The sequence below is a fragment of the Pelophylax lessonae genome, assembly GCF_965119305.1.
Source record: "Pelophylax lessonae genome assembly, chromosome: 2".
Taxonomy (NCBI): domain Eukaryota; kingdom Metazoa; phylum Chordata; class Amphibia; order Anura; family Ranidae; genus Pelophylax; species Pelophylax lessonae.
The window spans coordinates 722852999-722871332 of record NC_138769.1 but is presented as its reverse complement, the minus strand read 5'-3'; the positions used below and the strand labels follow the sequence as shown (position 1 = coordinate 722871332).

General features: G+C 46.9%; 1 protein-coding gene across 2 annotated transcripts in view; it reads right to left on the bottom strand.

Annotated features, from left to right (window-relative positions):
• Positions 1-18334, bottom strand: part of RAB6A (RAB6A, member RAS oncogene family) — a 94093-nt gene that overhangs the window by 14883 nt on the left and 60876 nt on the right. Inside the window, exon 4 of one of the 2 annotated variants that reach the window (XM_082245261.1) lies at positions 14581-14686. In XM_082245261.1, the coding sequence (XP_082101387.1) occupies positions 14581-14686 (106 nt within the window). Of the gene's footprint in view, positions 1-14580; positions 14687-14796; positions 14903-18334 lie in introns of both variants that reach the window. The other variant, XM_082245260.1, reaches the window with a different exon arrangement.

The window sequence follows — 18334 nt, the reverse complement described above, 5'->3', positions numbered from 1 at the left end:
CTGTGCTCACTGCCCGGCACCGTGGAGCTTGATTGGCATTTGCCATTTGCCATTGAACACCAGAATTGGCGGGTCCACCACTGGCACCCTGTGCTTTTCACAGATGAGAGAAGGTTCACCCTGAGCACATGTGACAGATGTGAAAGGGTCTGGAAAAGCCGTGGAGAACGTTATGCTGCCTATAACATCATTCAGGATGACCAGTTTGGTGGTGGGTCAGTGATGGTCGGAGGAGGCAAATCCATGGAGGGATGCACAGACCTCTACAGGCTAGACAATGGCCCCCTGACTGTCATTAGGTATCGGGATGAAATCCTTGGACCCATTGTCAGACCCAATACTGGTGCACGACAATGCCTGGGCTTATATAGTGAGAGTGTGCAGCCAGTTCCTGGAGGATGAAGGAATTGATACCACTGAATGGCCCCCACGCTCGTCTGACCTAAATCCAATAGAACACCTCTGGGACATTATGTTTCGGTCCATCTAATGCCACCAGGTTGCACCTCAGTCTGTTCAGGAGCTCAGTGATGCCCTGGTCCAGATCTGGGAGGAAATACCCCAGGACACCATCCGTCATCTCATTAGGAGCATGACCCAACATTGTCAGGCATGCATACAAGCATGTGGGGGCCATACAAACTACTAAGTACTATTTTGAGTTGCTGCAATAAAATTTCAGCAAAATAGACTAGCCTGCTGCATCGTTTTTTCACTTAGATTTTTGGGATGTCTTTGAATTCAGCCCTCTGTAGGGTGATGATTTCATTCCTAACATTACCCAGTCCATACCAGTATACATATTCAGCATGATATTTTTCCCCATTTAGATCTGATGTGTCTTCAAAGTGTTCCTTTAATTTTGTTTGAGCAGTGTGTATATATTTATTACACACACACTATATATATATATATATATATATATATATATATATATACATACATATACACACACACACACACTATTAGAAGACTGTAACTGGCTCCAGCAGCTTTACTTGCATCTTGGATTGAGTCAAGGGGGCTTGGATTACGTCACAGGGCTCAGGGAGGATTCTTGGACTAAGTCATGGGGGCTCAGAGATTATGTCACAGGATTTAGGGAGGAATCTTGGACCGAGTCATGGGGGCTCAGAGGAGATTTTAGATTATGTCACAGGGCTCAGGGAGGAATCCTGGACTAAAGTATGGGGTCTGGAGAGAATCTTGGATTAAGTTATGGGGTTTAGGGAAGAATCTTGGACTGAGTCATGGAGGCTCGGAGGAGATCCTGGATTATGTCACAGGGCTCAGGGAGAAATCTTGGACTGAGTCATGGGGGCTCGGAGGAGATCCTGGATTATGTCACAGGGCTCAGGGAGGAATCTTGGACCGAGTCATGGGGGCTCGGAGGAGATCGTGGATTATGTCACAGGGCTCAGGGAGGAATCTTGGACCGAGTCATGGGGGCTCGGAGGAGATTGTGGATTATGTCACAGGGCTCAGGGAGGAATCTTGGACCGAGTCATGGGGGCTCGGAGGAGATTGTGGATTATGTCACAGGGCTCAGGGAGGAATCTTGGACCGAGTCATGGGGGCTCGGAGGAGATTGTGGATTATGTCACAGGGCTCAGGGAGGAATCTTGGACTGAGTCATGGGGGCTGGAGTGGATTTTGGATAAGGTCACAGGGTTCAGGGAGAATTCGTGGACTGAGTCATGGGGGCTGGAATGGTTCTTGGATTAAGCCTAGGTTTGAAATAGTTTCAGTTGAACTTGGACGATTTCAAACCGGCAAATTTAGTCTGACTTTGGGGACGATTTTACAGACATCTGTGCGGGTTCCTGCAAAGATGTCTATTAAAATCGCCCCCTGAAGTCACCAAAAATAGTGCCATAAAGTCGGCGTTGAACCGATTCCGATGGTGCCACTGCTAGCACTAGGCTGCGATTTGACATGTCAAATCGGCCCAATATGAACGTGGGCGAAGTCACGGGGCTCAGGGAGGAATCTTGTACTGAGTCATGAGGGTTTGGGGAAGATCTTATGTCACAGAAGGTACTGGGATTAGGTAATGGGGAGAAACTTGGATTGAGTCACTGGGGCTTAGAGGGATCAGGGGGCTTAGGGAGGAATCTTGCACTGAGTCACAAGGGCTCAGTAGGATCTTGCATGAAATAACGAAAAATGGAGGAATCTTGGATTGAGTCAGGGGGGCATCTTGGTCCACGTCAGAGGGGCTTTGGGGGATTTTTTATTAAATCACAGAGTTCAGGGAGGAATCTTGAGTGGAGTTATAAAGCCTTGGAGTAAGTCACAGGGCTCAAAATATATCCTGGACAGAGTTATGGAGCTTTGGGATTCGGGAATGAGTGCATATTGAGCACGTGTGTTTCACTGGACCTGAACTAGAAAATTCAGTTGAGCGTGGTACAATTGACCACGTTTTCATTACTGTAATTGACATTAAGGTTGCACACCCAGTGTGAATACAATCCTAAATTTATCAGGACTCCAAGGTTTACTGTATTCAGTAAACTTAGGCATTTTCTAAGAGATATTTTCTTAGAGATTATGCCATAGATTATACTGTAATGCCAACCTTTCAGACACGTGTATTTATAGCACAGTCATCTAACACCCCTTGACAATGCACAGGCAATCTCCTATTCTAACTGACGTTGGAAAAGAATTGGCTGCACCAGTGAGGATTTGTGTGCGCCATATGAAAGGGGGTGTATATTTATGCAATTACTCTACAGTGAGAAAGTTACATAAAAAAAGAAATTTCTTCTAAACCTTACAGTGAATATATAGTGAAAATATAATGTAGATTACCTTTAAAACAAACTAAACTATTTAAACCCTCACCTAAAAGGATTAAAAGTCATTGTTTGGTTAATGATGCCTCAACATAGCCCCTAAAAAGTCTTTATGATCTTATTGAACGGGATCTGTCAGGATAACAATATGGGAGCTACCACTGCTGACCTGGCTTTAATTTTACAAGTGTGCACAGCTAGAATAGTTAAACGACCATTAAGATTCCTACAAAAGCCCAATTATGACTGGCTCCGTTGAAAACTTATGTTATAGAAAAACTTTAGAAGCTCTCATTGTGATCAACTATAAGGCCTCATGCACACTGGATGTTTTTGCTGCTGCTCCTAGGGGCGTCAGGCATTTTTTTTCTGCCTCTAAACTCTCCTACATGTTAAGCCCCGTACACACGTACCGATTGTCGGCCGTAAATATTCGGCCGACGACCGATCGGCCGATTGTAGGCTTGTTAGTATGATGCTTCCGACAGTGCATTTTCGACCGAACAGAATCTGTCGTGCAAGCATTAAAATTTTTGTGGCCAACACCAGAACGGCCGATTGTTCGCCAGTCAGTACAGATTTCGGCCGACAGACAGCAGATTTGCAAGACTGGGCATGCTCAGAAAAGAAAAAAAGACAAGGAAAGTTAACCATCACATGACATCACTTCTGCAGTCGGCTGTTGTTGGCCGACAAAATCCGTGTGCAGTCTTTTGCAGTTTTCAACAGACACGACAGCCCTGGAAAAAAGACGGCCGATCGTTCGGCCGACAATCGGTACGTGTGTACGGGGCATTAGTCTATGTGTTCATACACACACACAGGCTTTCAGCAGCGTTTAGTGGCAGGAGAGTTTAGATGCATGAAAAAAAAAAAAACCCCACTGCCAGTGCGTCTAGGAGCAGCAGAGTTTGGGCAGGAAAAAAAAAAAACGAATGCTTGTACACGCGTCCAAACACGCGTTAACGCTAGCCATGTTTAGCACTTAAGTGGTATTTCATTTCAATGGTCAGAAAAAATTATTCTGACCAATGAATTTCATTAAAGTCCAATCGCTTTCCGCCTAGAAACGCGACTAAGCGCTTAGACACTTTTACAAGCGCCCCACTTGCAAAAACGCTACTGGCTTCTAGGAGAGTTAAAGAAAAAAAAAATGTTCTGTGTGCATGAGGTCTTATGGGAACTGAACACAAATAGAGACAGCAGAGCAGAGGAAGAGACAAAAGAGAAACATATAAGGAGAGAATAGAATGAAGAGAGAAAAAAAAAAAAAAGGTGAGAGAGCAAGATTATGAGAAAAGAAGAAAATAGGAAGAAAAGAGAACAAAAATTTAAGTAAAAAAGGAAAAAAACTTAAATCGAGGGAGAGGGAGAAAAGCAAATATAGAAAAAGAATAAAAAATAAAAAAAGGAGGGGAAAGCATGACAAAGAAGAAGAAGAAGAAAAAAAAAAAAAAAGAAGAAGAACAGAACGGAAGAAAGCACAAGCGAAAAAAGGGAGTGAAGGAAAAAAAAAAAAAAAGACAAAAGACAAAAAATAAGAGAAAAAAAAAGACAAAAAAATTGCAAGAGAAAAAAAAAACAAACAAAAAAAAACAGAAGAGAGAGGAAAACAAAAAGCAAGAGAACAAAAAGGGAGGAGCACGGCATGATGGGGAAAAAAAGTTAAAAGGAAAAAAAAAAAAAAGGAAGGAAGACTATATTAATAAACAAAAAAAAGTGATCATGTGGTCATAGGATAATTATTGTCCTGTTGCCTGAAGATGATTTAATAAGGAATACAATACAAAAAATTATTATAAATTGTAATATACATCATATTGTTGCCAAGCACAGGTACATCACATAGCCAGCTCCCAGCACAGCGAGGTTTAGCCACATCACAAGCATCACGATGAGACATGCACGGTTCACGAGACACATATAAACACAGAAAGAGAGCACAAGTGACATGCACACATAGCGCTCCGCTTATAACGGACTATGGCAGCCATTAGGACAATGTTTTGTTAAGGACGGTTAATGAGGTGGATCGGTTACCCAACACAAGGGGGAATAAGCCTTTTGCTGGTTGAGACAATTTTCAAACACACAAAATGTAAAGCCAGGGCTAATCGTCTCAGAAATGTCCCTACTGCTCTGTGACCCGACAGGCCAAGCTTCAGAGACCAGTGGGATACCGGTTTGTGTTTCTTTGGCCATATGGGACAATGGAAGGTAGCCGCCTTCTGCTATGGGCAACAAAAACTATTCCTTATGAAAGCCACACATTATGACTGACACCACCAAGGTAGCATAAGGCCTCATGCACGCTGGACGGTTTTGAAGCTGCTTCTAGAGGCATTTTTTTTTTTCCTGCCTCTAAACTCCTCTGCATGTTATCCTATGGGTCCATGCACACATAGGCTTTTAGCAGTGTTTAGTAGCAGGGGCTTTTAGAAGCAGGAAAAATTGGATTTTTGACTTACTGTAAAATCCATTTCTCTGATGTTCATTGACGGACACAGCTCCTGATCTTCATAACCACTGGGTTATATTGCCCCTACAGGAGTAGGCCACTAGGAAGAAAAATAATCTGGCTATACCTATGGGCAGTCCCAGGGGGTATATTCCCTCTCCTTGCTTTAGGTCAGGGTTGTCCAACCTGCGGCCCTCCAGATGTTGGGAGGACTACATCTTCCATACTCCCTTGCCAGCCTCTTAGCTGACAGAGTAGTATGGGAGATGTAGTCCTGCAACATCTGGAGGGCCTCAGGTTGGACACCTCTGCTTTAGGTACTCAGTTTTGTTACAAGAAGTGTCAGAAGAATTACAACTCCACAAAGGGGTGGGTGCTGTGTCCGTCAATGAACATCAGAGAAATTGATTTTACGGTAAGTCAAAAATCCCATTTTATCTTTCGTTCATTGACCGACAACGCTCCTGATCTTCTTAACCATTGGGACGTCCCAAAGCAGTGTTAAATAAGAGGGGTGGTAACACCAAAAAAATTCCCCAGGCTATACAGAAGCCAACCAGGCAACAGGAGCTCAAGCAAAACAACTGGAGCCCATCTTAAAAAAAACAAACAAAATAAAACACAACATACACCCTCAAACACGATCAAGTCCTTTTACAAAGCAGCCTGCAAAACCTTGCGGCCAAAAGAAGCATCCGCAGATATCAACACATACAGTTTTTTAGTACTTTGTAAAAGTGTGCACAGACAAGGTGGCTGCTTTGCAAACCTGCGTCACTGATGCCTGATGACAGAAGGCCCAGGAGGCACTAAGTGCTTGAGAATGCGCCTTGACAGGGAAAGGAGAAACCTGACCCCTGATGGAATAGGCTTGATTAACCGTCTGTCTGATCCATCTAGAAATGGTCGCAGAGGACCATCCGCGAGCACAAATAAGGAGTCTGACTTCTGTGAATCACCAAGTAAGGTGACCGACAGGATAACACCAGTTGCAACACCCTGCGCGCCCAGAGGTAAAGGCCACCTTCTGAGACAGCATAAGCAAGGGAATGTCCCTAAGATTTTCAAAGGGAGGCTTCTGGAGGACCAAAAGCACCAAATTGAGGTCCCAAGGTGGCAACAAAGACCGCACTGGAGGAACCAAATGTTGGACACCCTGAAGAGGCACCAGGGAATGTGTGGCCAAGGGTCGTTGGAAGACCGCCAAAGCGGACACCTGGTCCTTGATGGTACTCGAGGCCAATTTCTGTTCAACACCCCGTTGAAGGAAGGTCAAGATCCGAGCCACGAGAAGGAGCGAGGATGAACACCAAGAGACTCACACCACCCAATGTAAGACGTCCAGGTTCGATTGGTAGATCTTCGTAGATCTTCCTAGAAGTAGATTTTCCTAGCTTTTAACAGCGTTGAAATCACCGACTCCGATAAACCTCGATCCAGCAGAACCAGTATTCAACAGCCAAGCCGTCAAAGCCAGCGACTGTAAAGCAGGATGGAAGATTGGTCCTTGGGACAGCAGATCCTCCCTGAGAGGAAGCTTCCAAGGAACGTCGGGAGACCAGCCGCACCAAATCGGCGTACCAAGCTCGGAGAGGCCATCCTGGAGCCACTATGGATGATAGGAATCCTTTCTGCCTCGATCCTGTGTAAAAGTCTTGGTAGAAGCTTGAGAGGAGGAAAGGCGTACATCAGACGATACTGACCCTATGGGCCACCAGCGCCTCTGTGGCGTCCGCCAGAGGATCAGTTGACCGAGCCACAAACCTCTGCACCTTTCTGTTGAGCCGAGACGCCAACAGATCCACCTCGGGGATGCCCCACCGGAGACACAACTGATGAAACCCTTCCAGAGGAAGGGACCACTTCCCTTGTTCCAACCCCTGCTGACTGAGGTAACCTGCCTGCCAGGTTTCCACCCCGGGAATGCATACGGCGAAGAGGGCTGGAATGAACCATTCTACCCATCTTAGAATGACGGCTACTTCTAGAGCCGCCAGAACACCTTTTTTGCTCCCTTAGTGATCGTCATAAGCCACAGCCGTGGTATTGTCCGATTGAATGCGCACTTGACATCCCTGAAGACGATCCATCTAATGTTCCAGGCACAGTCTGATTGCTTGGAGTTCCAAGACATTGATCAGGATTCTGGACTCTTCCAGAGTCCAGATCCCTTGAGCAGAATCTTTGCTGAGGATGCCTTCCCCAGCCGGACAGGCTGACATCAGTGGTGACCACTGTCCAATACAAGGGGAGGAAGGATTTGCCCAGCCGAAGCACCGGTGAACAAAACAACCATATCAGGGACTCCCTCGTTCCCCGGCTCCGTCGGATCCGATTTCCAGAGACTACGGAGTCTTGTCCCATTTTGCCAAAAAGGTACCCTACTCCTGACCACAAAGGCTCCCTTTGCAGGTACCTCATATAGAACTGTGCAAATGGAACTGCCTCAAAAGTAGACACCATCAGGCCCAGCACCAGCATGCAAGTCCGGAGGGATGACCATCTGCTGGACAACAGAAGATGAATCGCAGCCTGCAATTTCTGGAGTTTGTCCAGAGGAAGGACCATTCTGGCTACGGCCAGAACCGCGATCCCCCATTAATGTAACAATGCTAGCACCAGGGCTAACACTTTTGTGAAGACCTGAGGAGCAGAGGCGAGACCAAAGGTAATTCCACAAACTGATAATGCTCCTCTCCCATGGCAAAGCAGAGGAAGCGCTGGATATCGGCACATATTGAAATGTGAAGGCAAGCGTCCTTGATGTCGATAGAGGCAAGAAAATCCCCCTGATGCAGGGATGCCACCACCGAGCAAATGGATTCCATCCTGAACTTCTGCCCTCACACAAAGCAGTTTAGCGCCTTGAGTTCCAGGATTGGAAGCACCTTGCCTTCCTTCCTGGGAACTGTAAACAGGTCTGAGTAAAAAACAGGAACCAGGACAATCACCCCTTGAAGCAACAGGTCTTGTACTGCCCCAAACAGACCCTGTAAGCGATCTGGGGACAAGCGCAGGTTAGAAGGGAAGAACCTTTCCGGAGGATAAGACCGAAACTCGATCTTGTAGCCAGACCGAATAACTTAGTGGACCCACTTGTCTTTTACCAGGGAGGTCCACGGATCCGGAAACCAACAAGGACATCCCCCCCCACCCCAGATACGGGTGAGGGCGCCCCTTCATGCAGAGGAAGCCTTGTTGGCAGGTCTGGAAAAGCCCGATCGTAACTTGCCAGGCCAGGTCCTCATGGAACCTTCGGTGGAGGCTCTGAAAGGCTTAGATCCCTTGTCTTGAGACCCTGAGGGATGAAAAGGCCTCTTATGAGCCGAGAAGAATGGACCCCCATCTAAGATGGGGCTCCTTGCCCTTGGAAGCCTGCGGAAGAAGAGTACTTGTCCCCCCTGTGAGGCCCTTGATGTCATCCAAGGAAGCTTCAAACAGGTGATCCCCCACAAATGGGAGATCAGCTAAGGCCTTCTTAGAAGTCTGTCCTGCAGACCAGCATCTCAGCCAGATAACGCTGCGAAGGACCACTGTGGAGATAGACAGTCTGGAAATCAAGGGAGCCGCATCCAAAGAGGCATCACAGACAAACTGTAGCCCCTGGACCAATTGATCTGCCAGTTCCGCAAAGGCAGGGGGAAGCTGTTCCCCCTCCAGGTCCTGGCGTAAAAGTTTAGCCCACTCGGTCAGAGTTTGTGACACCAGGGCTAAAGTATGGGCCTAAGTGCCGAACCAGCCACAGTGAACATATGGCGGGTCAGAGCCTCCGACCTCCTAAAAGCCAGATCTTTAAAGGCCAGGGCTTTTTACTCAGAATTAGGGTGGCTTTATTTAACCTGGAAACAAGCGAGTCAACTACAGGTGGGACCGTCCACTTTTTAAGGAAGGAATGCTCATAAAGATACTGCATCGCAAAACGCTTAGGAACCGCAAAAGTACATTTTGGACAACTCCACTGCTTAGTGACAATATTATTAAAGTATGCGGGAAAGGGGAACACCCTCGCCACCTTGGAGGGCATGTGGGTGCAAAAAGGGACCGGCGCCTCCGACGCAGCATCAGCTACATCATCCATCTTTAAAGTTTCATGCACTGACACAAACAGCACATCCACCAGCGCATTGGTGGTCTTCTTCCAATGACCATTGCGTGGCTAGAAGAGCAGAGGAATCATCCTCACTATGTGAGCACGCAGGTTCGTGGACGTAGACCCAGAAGGATAACTCGCATCCGTGGCGGTCGAATCAGATTCAGGATCTGATGAGACAGATGAAGCAGGGGAAGACGGGGGACGCTTTTTGCTAGCCCGTTTTCCCAGGACTAAATCCACCTTGGACACAAAGGACTCCAGGACCACTGTCAGTGCAGTCAGGAATTGGTGGGACCTGGAGGGCCCAGCAGCCTCTGAGAGGGGATCAGGTGGCAAAATGTGCTTCAGGGACTCCATTAGAGAAGAGGAGGACCCACACAAACCCCACAAAAAGACTCACCACCACCGATCAGGCACTTACAGCACCAGGCACACCATGCAGCGATCAGGAAGAGTAAGATCCAGGAGTCAGCACTAGGGGATGAGGAGGGATGAAATCAACACCCCTATAGCTTCAATAACATGGCGGCCGCTATTTTCAATGAAAAACTACAATAAAATGGCCGCTGAGCCTACACAAACATGGTCACTGATCCACAGCATAAAAGGCCAAGAAAATGGCGGCCCCAGGCAGCTCCTGGGGGGCCCAGGAGGGAACCAGAAGCACTGAACATGATCACAGCAGGAAGTGTGGCCCTGGCAGGAGCCCCCACCAGGCACAGCCCCCTCCCAAAAGTCGATTGTCTGGTCACCAGCGCGCTCCCCCCTCCCCCAACTGCCAGCTCAACACCCCAGACCGACCTATAAAAGGTATGGCCAGCCCATAGGGGGGGGGGGGGGGGGGGGGTGTGGGCAGATGGGGGAGAACAAGTCTGCAGAGGACCACCGAGGAGGAGGGGGCCGCATGGGAAGGTGAGGGAAGCCCGGGGGTCCAACCGCCCCAGAGAGGGGCCTACGTCTACCCCAAAAACCTCCAAGGTTAGGGGGGGGGGGGGGGACAGCTACTTACCATATCAGGAACAGGGTGGGCACTGCTCCCGACAGACCACTGCACCATCAGAAAAGGGGAGGCTGTCAGCCAAGAGGAACGCTGCGACACAGGCTGAGGCAAAGTTGTATGCGCTCTTGCGAGACGTTTAACTCGCAGGCCAGCCCCGTCCAGTGGGGCTATGTCGCGGCCGACCTAGCACGGTGCTGAGGCCTGTGCGTGCATGCTGGCTAGACTGGATCTAGATTGTATCTGTGCATGAGACCTTGAAGATGGAGGATGCAGCTGCGACGGAGGCACAGGTTACCTTTGGCACTCACAAGCCATCCAGAGTGGCAAAGGTGGATTGTACTCGCTGGCTGGCTTAATTGGATCATCTGCGATTGATGTCCGCTCTACTTGATATATCTTGTTTGAATGCTGTATATCTGGACCGTCTGGCAAGAGGCTGCATGTTTCCTACTTTCCTGGTGGTGGATACACCGGCGGTTTAACCTTCACATCATTTGATTTCATCTCACTGGGGGATCAATTGGAATCTATTGTCTCTGAGCGTGGCTATTTTATTTTATTTTAATTTGTATAATTATCCTTTACCAATAGGACATTGTGCCAGCTGCTCAGAATTTGTACTTTGGACTTTGCACCATTTACAACTATGTTTGTGTCCTAGCGCAATTATTTTTTTGGATTAGATGTTAGTCCCCTTGGGGTCCCTAAGCGATTTACTGGGCGTTACCCCTATGAGGAGTCCCTTATTAAGAAGTGGACTGTTCCACCGGTGGTGGACCCTCTGGTTTTCCAGATTGAACAAGGCAACCATGATCCCGGTAAAGAGTCCCCGGCCTTTAAGGATCCGGCTGACAGGAAGGCGGAGGCTGTGGCCCGCATTTTGTACACTCTGGCTAGTCTGGCACTGAGGCCATTATTTACTATTGCACTGGTGTCACAAACTCTGAGTGGGCTAAGCTTTTACACCGTGACCTGGAGGGAGAACAGTTCCCCCCTGCCTTTGTTGAGCTGGCGGACCAGCTGGTCCAGGGGCTGCAGTCTATCTGTGATGCCTCTTTGGATGCGGCTCCCCAAGTGGCTTGGCTCTCTGTTTTGGCAGTGGTCCTTCGGCATGTCTTTTGGCTAAAATGCTGGTCTGCGGACCACACTTCTAAAAAGGCCTTGACTGATCTCCCCTTTCAAGGGGATCTCCTGTTTGGGGCTGTCCTGTTTGGAAAAAACTTGACCTGCCTAGTCAGGAATAAGGCCCTAGTTCCTTGCTGGGATCTCTGGTCCTGGCAATTGTTTTTCTTTTAAATGGATTTATTTTTTTCTTCCGATCATCTTAGAGTCTCCGGACTGGCCTCGCCGGGCTTGGTACACCGATTTGGTGCGGCTGGTCGCCAACGTTTCTTGAAAGCTTCCTCTCAGGGAGGATCTGCTATTCCAAGGACCAATCTTCCATCCTTCTTTACAGTCGCTGGCTTTGATGGCTTGGCTGTTGAACGCCAGGTGCTGATGGATAGAGGTTTATCTGAGTCTGTAATTCCAACGCTGTTAAAAGCTAGGAAATCTACTTCTAGGAGGGTCTACCATCGTATGTAGAAGACGTACATTGCATGGTGTGAGTCTCTTAGGGTTCATCCTCGCTTCTTCTTGGTGGCTCGGATCTTGACCTTCCTTCAACGGGGGGTTGAACAGAAATTGGCCTGGAGTACAATCAAGGGCCAGGTGTCGGCATTGGCGGTCTTCTTCCAATGACCCTTGGCCACACTCTCCCAGGTGTGTACCTTTCTTCAGGGTGTCCAACATTTCGTTCCTCCATTGCGGTCTCTGTTGCCATCTCCAGAAGCCTCCCTTTGGGAATCTTCGGGAGATTCCCTTGCTTACGCGGTCTCAGAAGGTGGACTTTTTGGTGGCTATCACCTCTGCGCGCAGGGTGTTGGAACTGGCGGCGTTATCCTATCGTTCCCCTTACTTGGTGATTCACAGATAAGGTGGTTCTTCGTCCGTCGTTCCTTCCAAAGGATGTCTCTGATTTTCATTTGAATGAAGACATTGTGTTGCCTTTCCTGTGTTCCAGGACGAAACATCCTAAGGAAATTGCCTTGCATGCCTTGGATGTGGTCTGGGCAATTAGGGTGTACCTGGCAGCTATGGAGTCAGATGGGCCTTGGAAAGGGTTGTCCCACTTCCTCTGCAACCACTTCCAGATGGATCAGACAGACGGTTAATCAGGCCTATTCCATCAGGGGTCAGGTTCCTCCTTTCCGGGTCAAGGCGCACTCTACTTGGGCACTTAGTGCATCCTGGGCCTTCCGTCATCAGGCGTCAGTGACACAGGTTTGCAAGGTGGCTACCTGGTTGTCGGTGCACACTTTCACAAAGTTCTATAAAGTGGATGTGTTGGCATCTGCGGATGCTTCTTTTGCCCGCAAGGTTTTGAAAGCTGTTGTATAAAAGGACTTGATCCTCTTTTAGGGTGTATTGTTTTATTTCAGGTGGGCTCAAGTTGTTCTGGTTGAGCTCTTATTGTCTGGTTGGTTACGGTTTAGCCTAGGGAATTTTTTTTGCTGTTCCCACCCCTCATGTTTAACACTGCTTTGGGACGTCCCAATGGTTAAGAAGATCAGGAGCTGTGTCCGTCAACGAACAGAAGAGAAAATGGGATTTTTGACTTACCGTAAAAGCCATTTCTCTGTTCATTGACGGACACAGCACCCACCCCTCCGTGGAATTGTAATTTTTCTGACACTGCTTGTAACAAAACTGAATACCTAAAGCAGGGAGAGGGAGTATACCCCCTGGGACTGCCCACAGGCATAGCCAGATTCTTTTTCTGCTTAGTGTTCTACTCCTGTAGGGGGCAGTATAACCCAATGGTTATGAAGATCAGGAGCTGTGTCCGTCAATGAACTCAAGAGCAAAACCCACTGCCAGTGTGTCCAGGAGCAGCAGAGTTTTGGCAGAAAAAAAAAAAAACGCCTGATGCTGCTAAACGTGCCTAAATGCTACGCGCGTTTAGCGCTTGAGCAATTAATCAATTCAATGGTCAGAATAAATTATTATTCTTCCCAAAGAAATGAATTGACGCTCAAGTTCTTGACGCCTGTAAACGCGCCTGAAAGCTTGTAAAAGCTTTAGACCCTTTAGACACAGTTTGCAAAACTTCCTGTGTGCACGAGGCCTGATAAATACAGTGTTTAGCTCAACAAAGTCTTAAAAATGTTTCTAGAATAAATTTAACAAGCCAAATGAGGGGGAAGGAAAGACTAGTTGTGCGTGCTGCTAAAATTGAGTCAAACAGTCTTCAACTATTAAAAGTTGTGCAGGCTTAAGGGTGAAAAATTTAGCTAGATTTACTTTCTAGAAGTCTGATTCTTCAGCTTGAACATCAGAGATAATGAATATGATATGAATCTTGATTCATTATTAACCAGACTTTATAAACTGTCTCATATTTCCTGAGTGTGCATAACATAATATGACCATGGTTTATCATGGCTGCATAAGCCCTGACACCGTGGTCAGATTACGTGCCTCCATCTTCCGCAGTTTTCCTCTGTCCTCTTCTCCTCCCTCCCTCCGTTCCTTCCTGTCAGCTGTGTCAGTGCCGCTCTGCTCCCTGCCCCTTCCCACTGCTATTATAACTGTGTCATGATCATACATTCCCCTGTGTTAAATAGCGTTACGTGCCCCACTGTGTGGTTTTATTATTTTTTTTAAATATGCCGATTTCTACCTCATTTCAGAGCGATTCCCGGCGCTCACGTGACTGCTTGCTGCTCTCCTTTCCTCCTCCCGACTGATGCCAGTGGGAGTTCTCGGCCCCTCCCACTGTAGTTGTCAGACTGGGAGAGGAGAGCAGCGAGCAGTCACGTGAGCACCAGGAAGCGATCTGAAATAAGGCAGAAATCTGCATTTCTTTTTATAAAGCACACTGGCTGATATGGCTGACGCCGAATCCCACTAGGGGGCACACCTACAAAATGCTTATATAAAGTTTGGTCCTGAAAACACAGCAAATAATAAAATTAGAAACCTCATTATAAAAATTAAAAAAAATCTGCATGAGGGTGGTAATACTGGTTAAAAAATTGGCCCTTAAAAATATAAGCTTTATAAAAAGGAGACCTAATTGTAGTAACAGGTTGTCAGGTAGGACTGTCCGTTATAAACAGGAGCGCGCTGCGGTGACGGTGAGCAGATGACGGCACAGGAAAGGCGAAGATGCGGCGTCCACACTCACTTGTAATATCATAAACAACAACTGCCACAGTGGAGTCGCGAATGTAGCTAGGGATCAAACTCCTGAACCGCTCCTGACCTGCCGTGTCCCACAGCTGCAGCCGCACCTAACACGGGAGTGCGAGCGGCCGGTGCAGCAGAAGAGGGGAAGGGAAGAGAAAATAAAAAAAAAAAAAAAAAACACACCGTCAACAAGCTGTCAAGATTAGATACCTACTTGTGATATCGTAAACTACTACGGCGGCTGCAGAGTCACGGATGTAACTGGGGATGAGGCTGCGGAATCGTTCCTGCCCCGCCGTGTCCCAGAGTTGCAATCTGATCTGCGAGATGGAAGACAATCAAACACGGAAAATAAAAAATAAAAGGCATGATGCGCAGTATCGGCAAATCCCCAGATGCTGCAACTGTAAAAGTGAAGGTTTCTGAAAATATTATTAAAGCGGAACTAAACCCTCCAATTCTTTAGAGCAATGGAAGCCGCAATCTTAGCCTCTGTCTGATCTGCATTTGCCATGAAGCTGCACATGTGATCAGTTATGACTCCAGCCATTTCCTGGCTTGACAGTTCAGTTGAGAACACAAGCAAATGTGACAGTTAGCATTCATGGCATGCTTTGGATGCAATGGTACTGGAAAACCATTAAATCATTAGGTTTAGTTCCGCTTTAAAGCACAACTAAACCCACTGAACAGCTTCATTGTAATATTCCCAGCATGCTGTAACATTTGCTTTTGCTCGCAACCAAACTGTCAAACTAGGGATGCACCGATCCGATATTAGGATCGGATATCGGCGCCGATACTGCCAAAATAGCTGGATCGGGGGAATCGGTAAAATTAACCGATCCACGGGCCGATCCGGTTTTGCTGAGTCCCGGCTCAGCCGTCCCTTTACTTGCACGGAGCCGCTACTTCCTGTATAGATCCGTCTCACAGGCGAAGTGATATCAGATGCACTCCGCCTGTGAATGGAGGAGCCATACACAGGAAGCAGCGGTTTTGCTCTGTACTGCAGCCGCATGCATATTGTGTATGTGTGTAGTTCGGGATCGGTATCGGCAGGTACATAAAGCCAGGTATCGGGGCTAGAAAAGTCGGATCGGTGTTCCCCTATGTCAAACCATCAAAAAGTTGGGAGTCATAACTGAATACATGTACTGCTTGGCAACTGCGGATCAGACAGAGGCTAAGATGGCAGCTTCCAGGGATGAAAAGGATAGGAGGGTTCAGTTCTGCTTTAAAGTGTAAGTCCAACCTAACACTAAAATCCCTGCATCTACAGACATCCACAATTTAACACTAACCTATCTAACCCTGTAAAGAAGAAAATCAGTATTCATACCTTTTTTGAAGCGGATCCGATCTGGTCTCCAGCGGTGGAAGCTCTGCAGAGGACACGGCCGGTGTTCTAAAATTTAGTCGGACCCGTGAAAATTCCGGACCGTCGTCACTTCCGGGGGACGCTGTCACCATCAGCTGCTGCGAGCCCCGGTGCGCACAAGGCATTTTCGAGGTCCGATGAAATTCTAAAAAACTTACGAACAGCTGACTGAGAGGAGGGGGGGCTGAGGTGGGACGCACACACCGCTGCGTGAAAATGTTACAACACCGCCGCGCAGAGCTGACTTAGAGGAGGCGGGAAGGAAGTGAATACTCATACTAAATAGTCATGATAAAAAATGTTTAGTATTTCTTATTATTTTTTTATCATTACAATTTAGTATGAGTATTCACTTCCTTCTCGCCTCCTCTAAGTCAGCTCTGCAACATGTTCCTTGCTCGATGACGCGGCGGTGTTGTAACATTATCCCGCAGCGATGTGTGCGTCCCACCTCAGCCCCTCCTCCTCTCAGCTGTTCGTAAGTCTTAGAATTTAATCGGACCTTGAAAATGCCTTGTGCGCATGCGCACCGGGGCTCGCATCAGCTGGCTTATGACGTAGCGTCACCGGAAGTGACGAGGGTCCGGAATTTTCATAGGTCCGACTAAATTTTAGAGCACCGACAACGGCTGAGAAATGAATAGGAAGTGATGTCACCCATAGACTTACTATGGGGCTTCCGTTGTCGAATGTGTCCTCTGCACCCGCCTACACAGCAAAGCCGCCGCTGACAGATAAGTATCGGATTGGGTCAGATCGGCTTCAAAAAAGGGCAAGATAGGTTAGTGTTAGATCATAGAGGTCTGTAGATGCAGCGATTTTAGTGTTAGGTTGGACTTACACTTTAATCTGTTCCTATACCTGGCTGAACCATTGCAAGCAACTTGCAGTCCTGAAATGAAAATCATTTGTATAAACTAACCGGTACTTAGTCACAATGATACAGCCAGTAGCATAGAAAACCTTAGTGGAGGATAAGGCATGTAGAAGAAACCCTTTGGCTGTTCTAATCACCACTGCTATTCCGTATAAAAGATTAGGAGATACAAAGATGAGGATGCAGATAAATGTTCTCTTTTATCATGAACAGAAAACGTAAGCACATTTTTTTGCATCACACAGGCAATCTGCAATATTAGAAACTTGCAGATTTCAACATACCTCACAGTGGGCAGCAGTAGCAAGGAAAAAAATGAATAGTTATATTTGCAAATTTGCTTGATATGCTTTAAGTGCACTTATCTTTCAAAGGTGGCTTACATTTACCCAGAATGGATATTTTAGGTATGTCTGATTTACCCATAAGCTCCTTTTTTAATCTTAGGAACTCCAGAGGCAATTAGGCTGATTTACTATAAAATAAATAAAAAAAAAAAAAAAAAAAAAAGATAAGAATCTTCACCGTGAATGTGCCACATATGTGAATATTCTTTTCAAAGATTCATCTTTTCATCTGAAAGGTAAACTCCTGTTAGCTTTGAATGCCCAATCCTGTGAAAATGCTTCCGATGTGATTTGACATATTAAGGGAATAGTAAAAAAAAAAAAATAATATATATATATATAATTAAAAAAAAAAACAAGTTGCGTAAAAATATTATCGACTACTTTAGTAATCAGCCCAAATAATTCCCCTCCAGAGTTTCTAGCTGCTCCTTCACTATGAACCGGACAATGAGCATTGGTAATCTCATTAACCAAAAGAGAAAATCTTACTGCTCAAAGCCTGCATGAAAATGCAATTTATATTTAAAAAATTCAACTCTTTTTAGCAATGACTGCCCATGAGAATTTAAAGATTCTAAACCTTTAAATTAATTTTTTAAAATAATAAACAAGTTATACTTACCCGCTCTGTGCAATGGTTTTGCACAGAGCAGCCCTAATCCTCCTCTTTTGGGGTCCCCCACTGGCACTCCTGGCTCCTCCTGCCTTCCAAGTACCCCCCTAGAAAGTATCTTGTAGGCTCCTGATCTCCGCTGCCTACGTCAATAGAGACAGACAGGGGGGTTTTACCCACTCCTTCGTTACAGGGTTTGATTGACAGCAATGGCTCTCTCTACTACCAATCTGCCTTGTGAGGAGGGAGAGAGTCACTGTTCTCGTGCACAGCACTGGATCGAGATCAGGTTCAGGTAAGTGTAAGGGGGGAGGGGACTGGGGGGACCCTGGATTCAGAACCTTAGAGCAGTGGTCCTCAAATCCAGTCCTCAGGGCCCACTAACAGGCCAGATTTTAAGTATTACCTTGGGGAGTTGCAGGCTAGAGTACTGCAATCACTGAGCAGCAAATGATATCAACTGGGATGTATTTCAGTTATCTTGCAAACCTGGCCTGTTAGTGGGCCCTGTAGGCCAGGGTTGAGGACCAC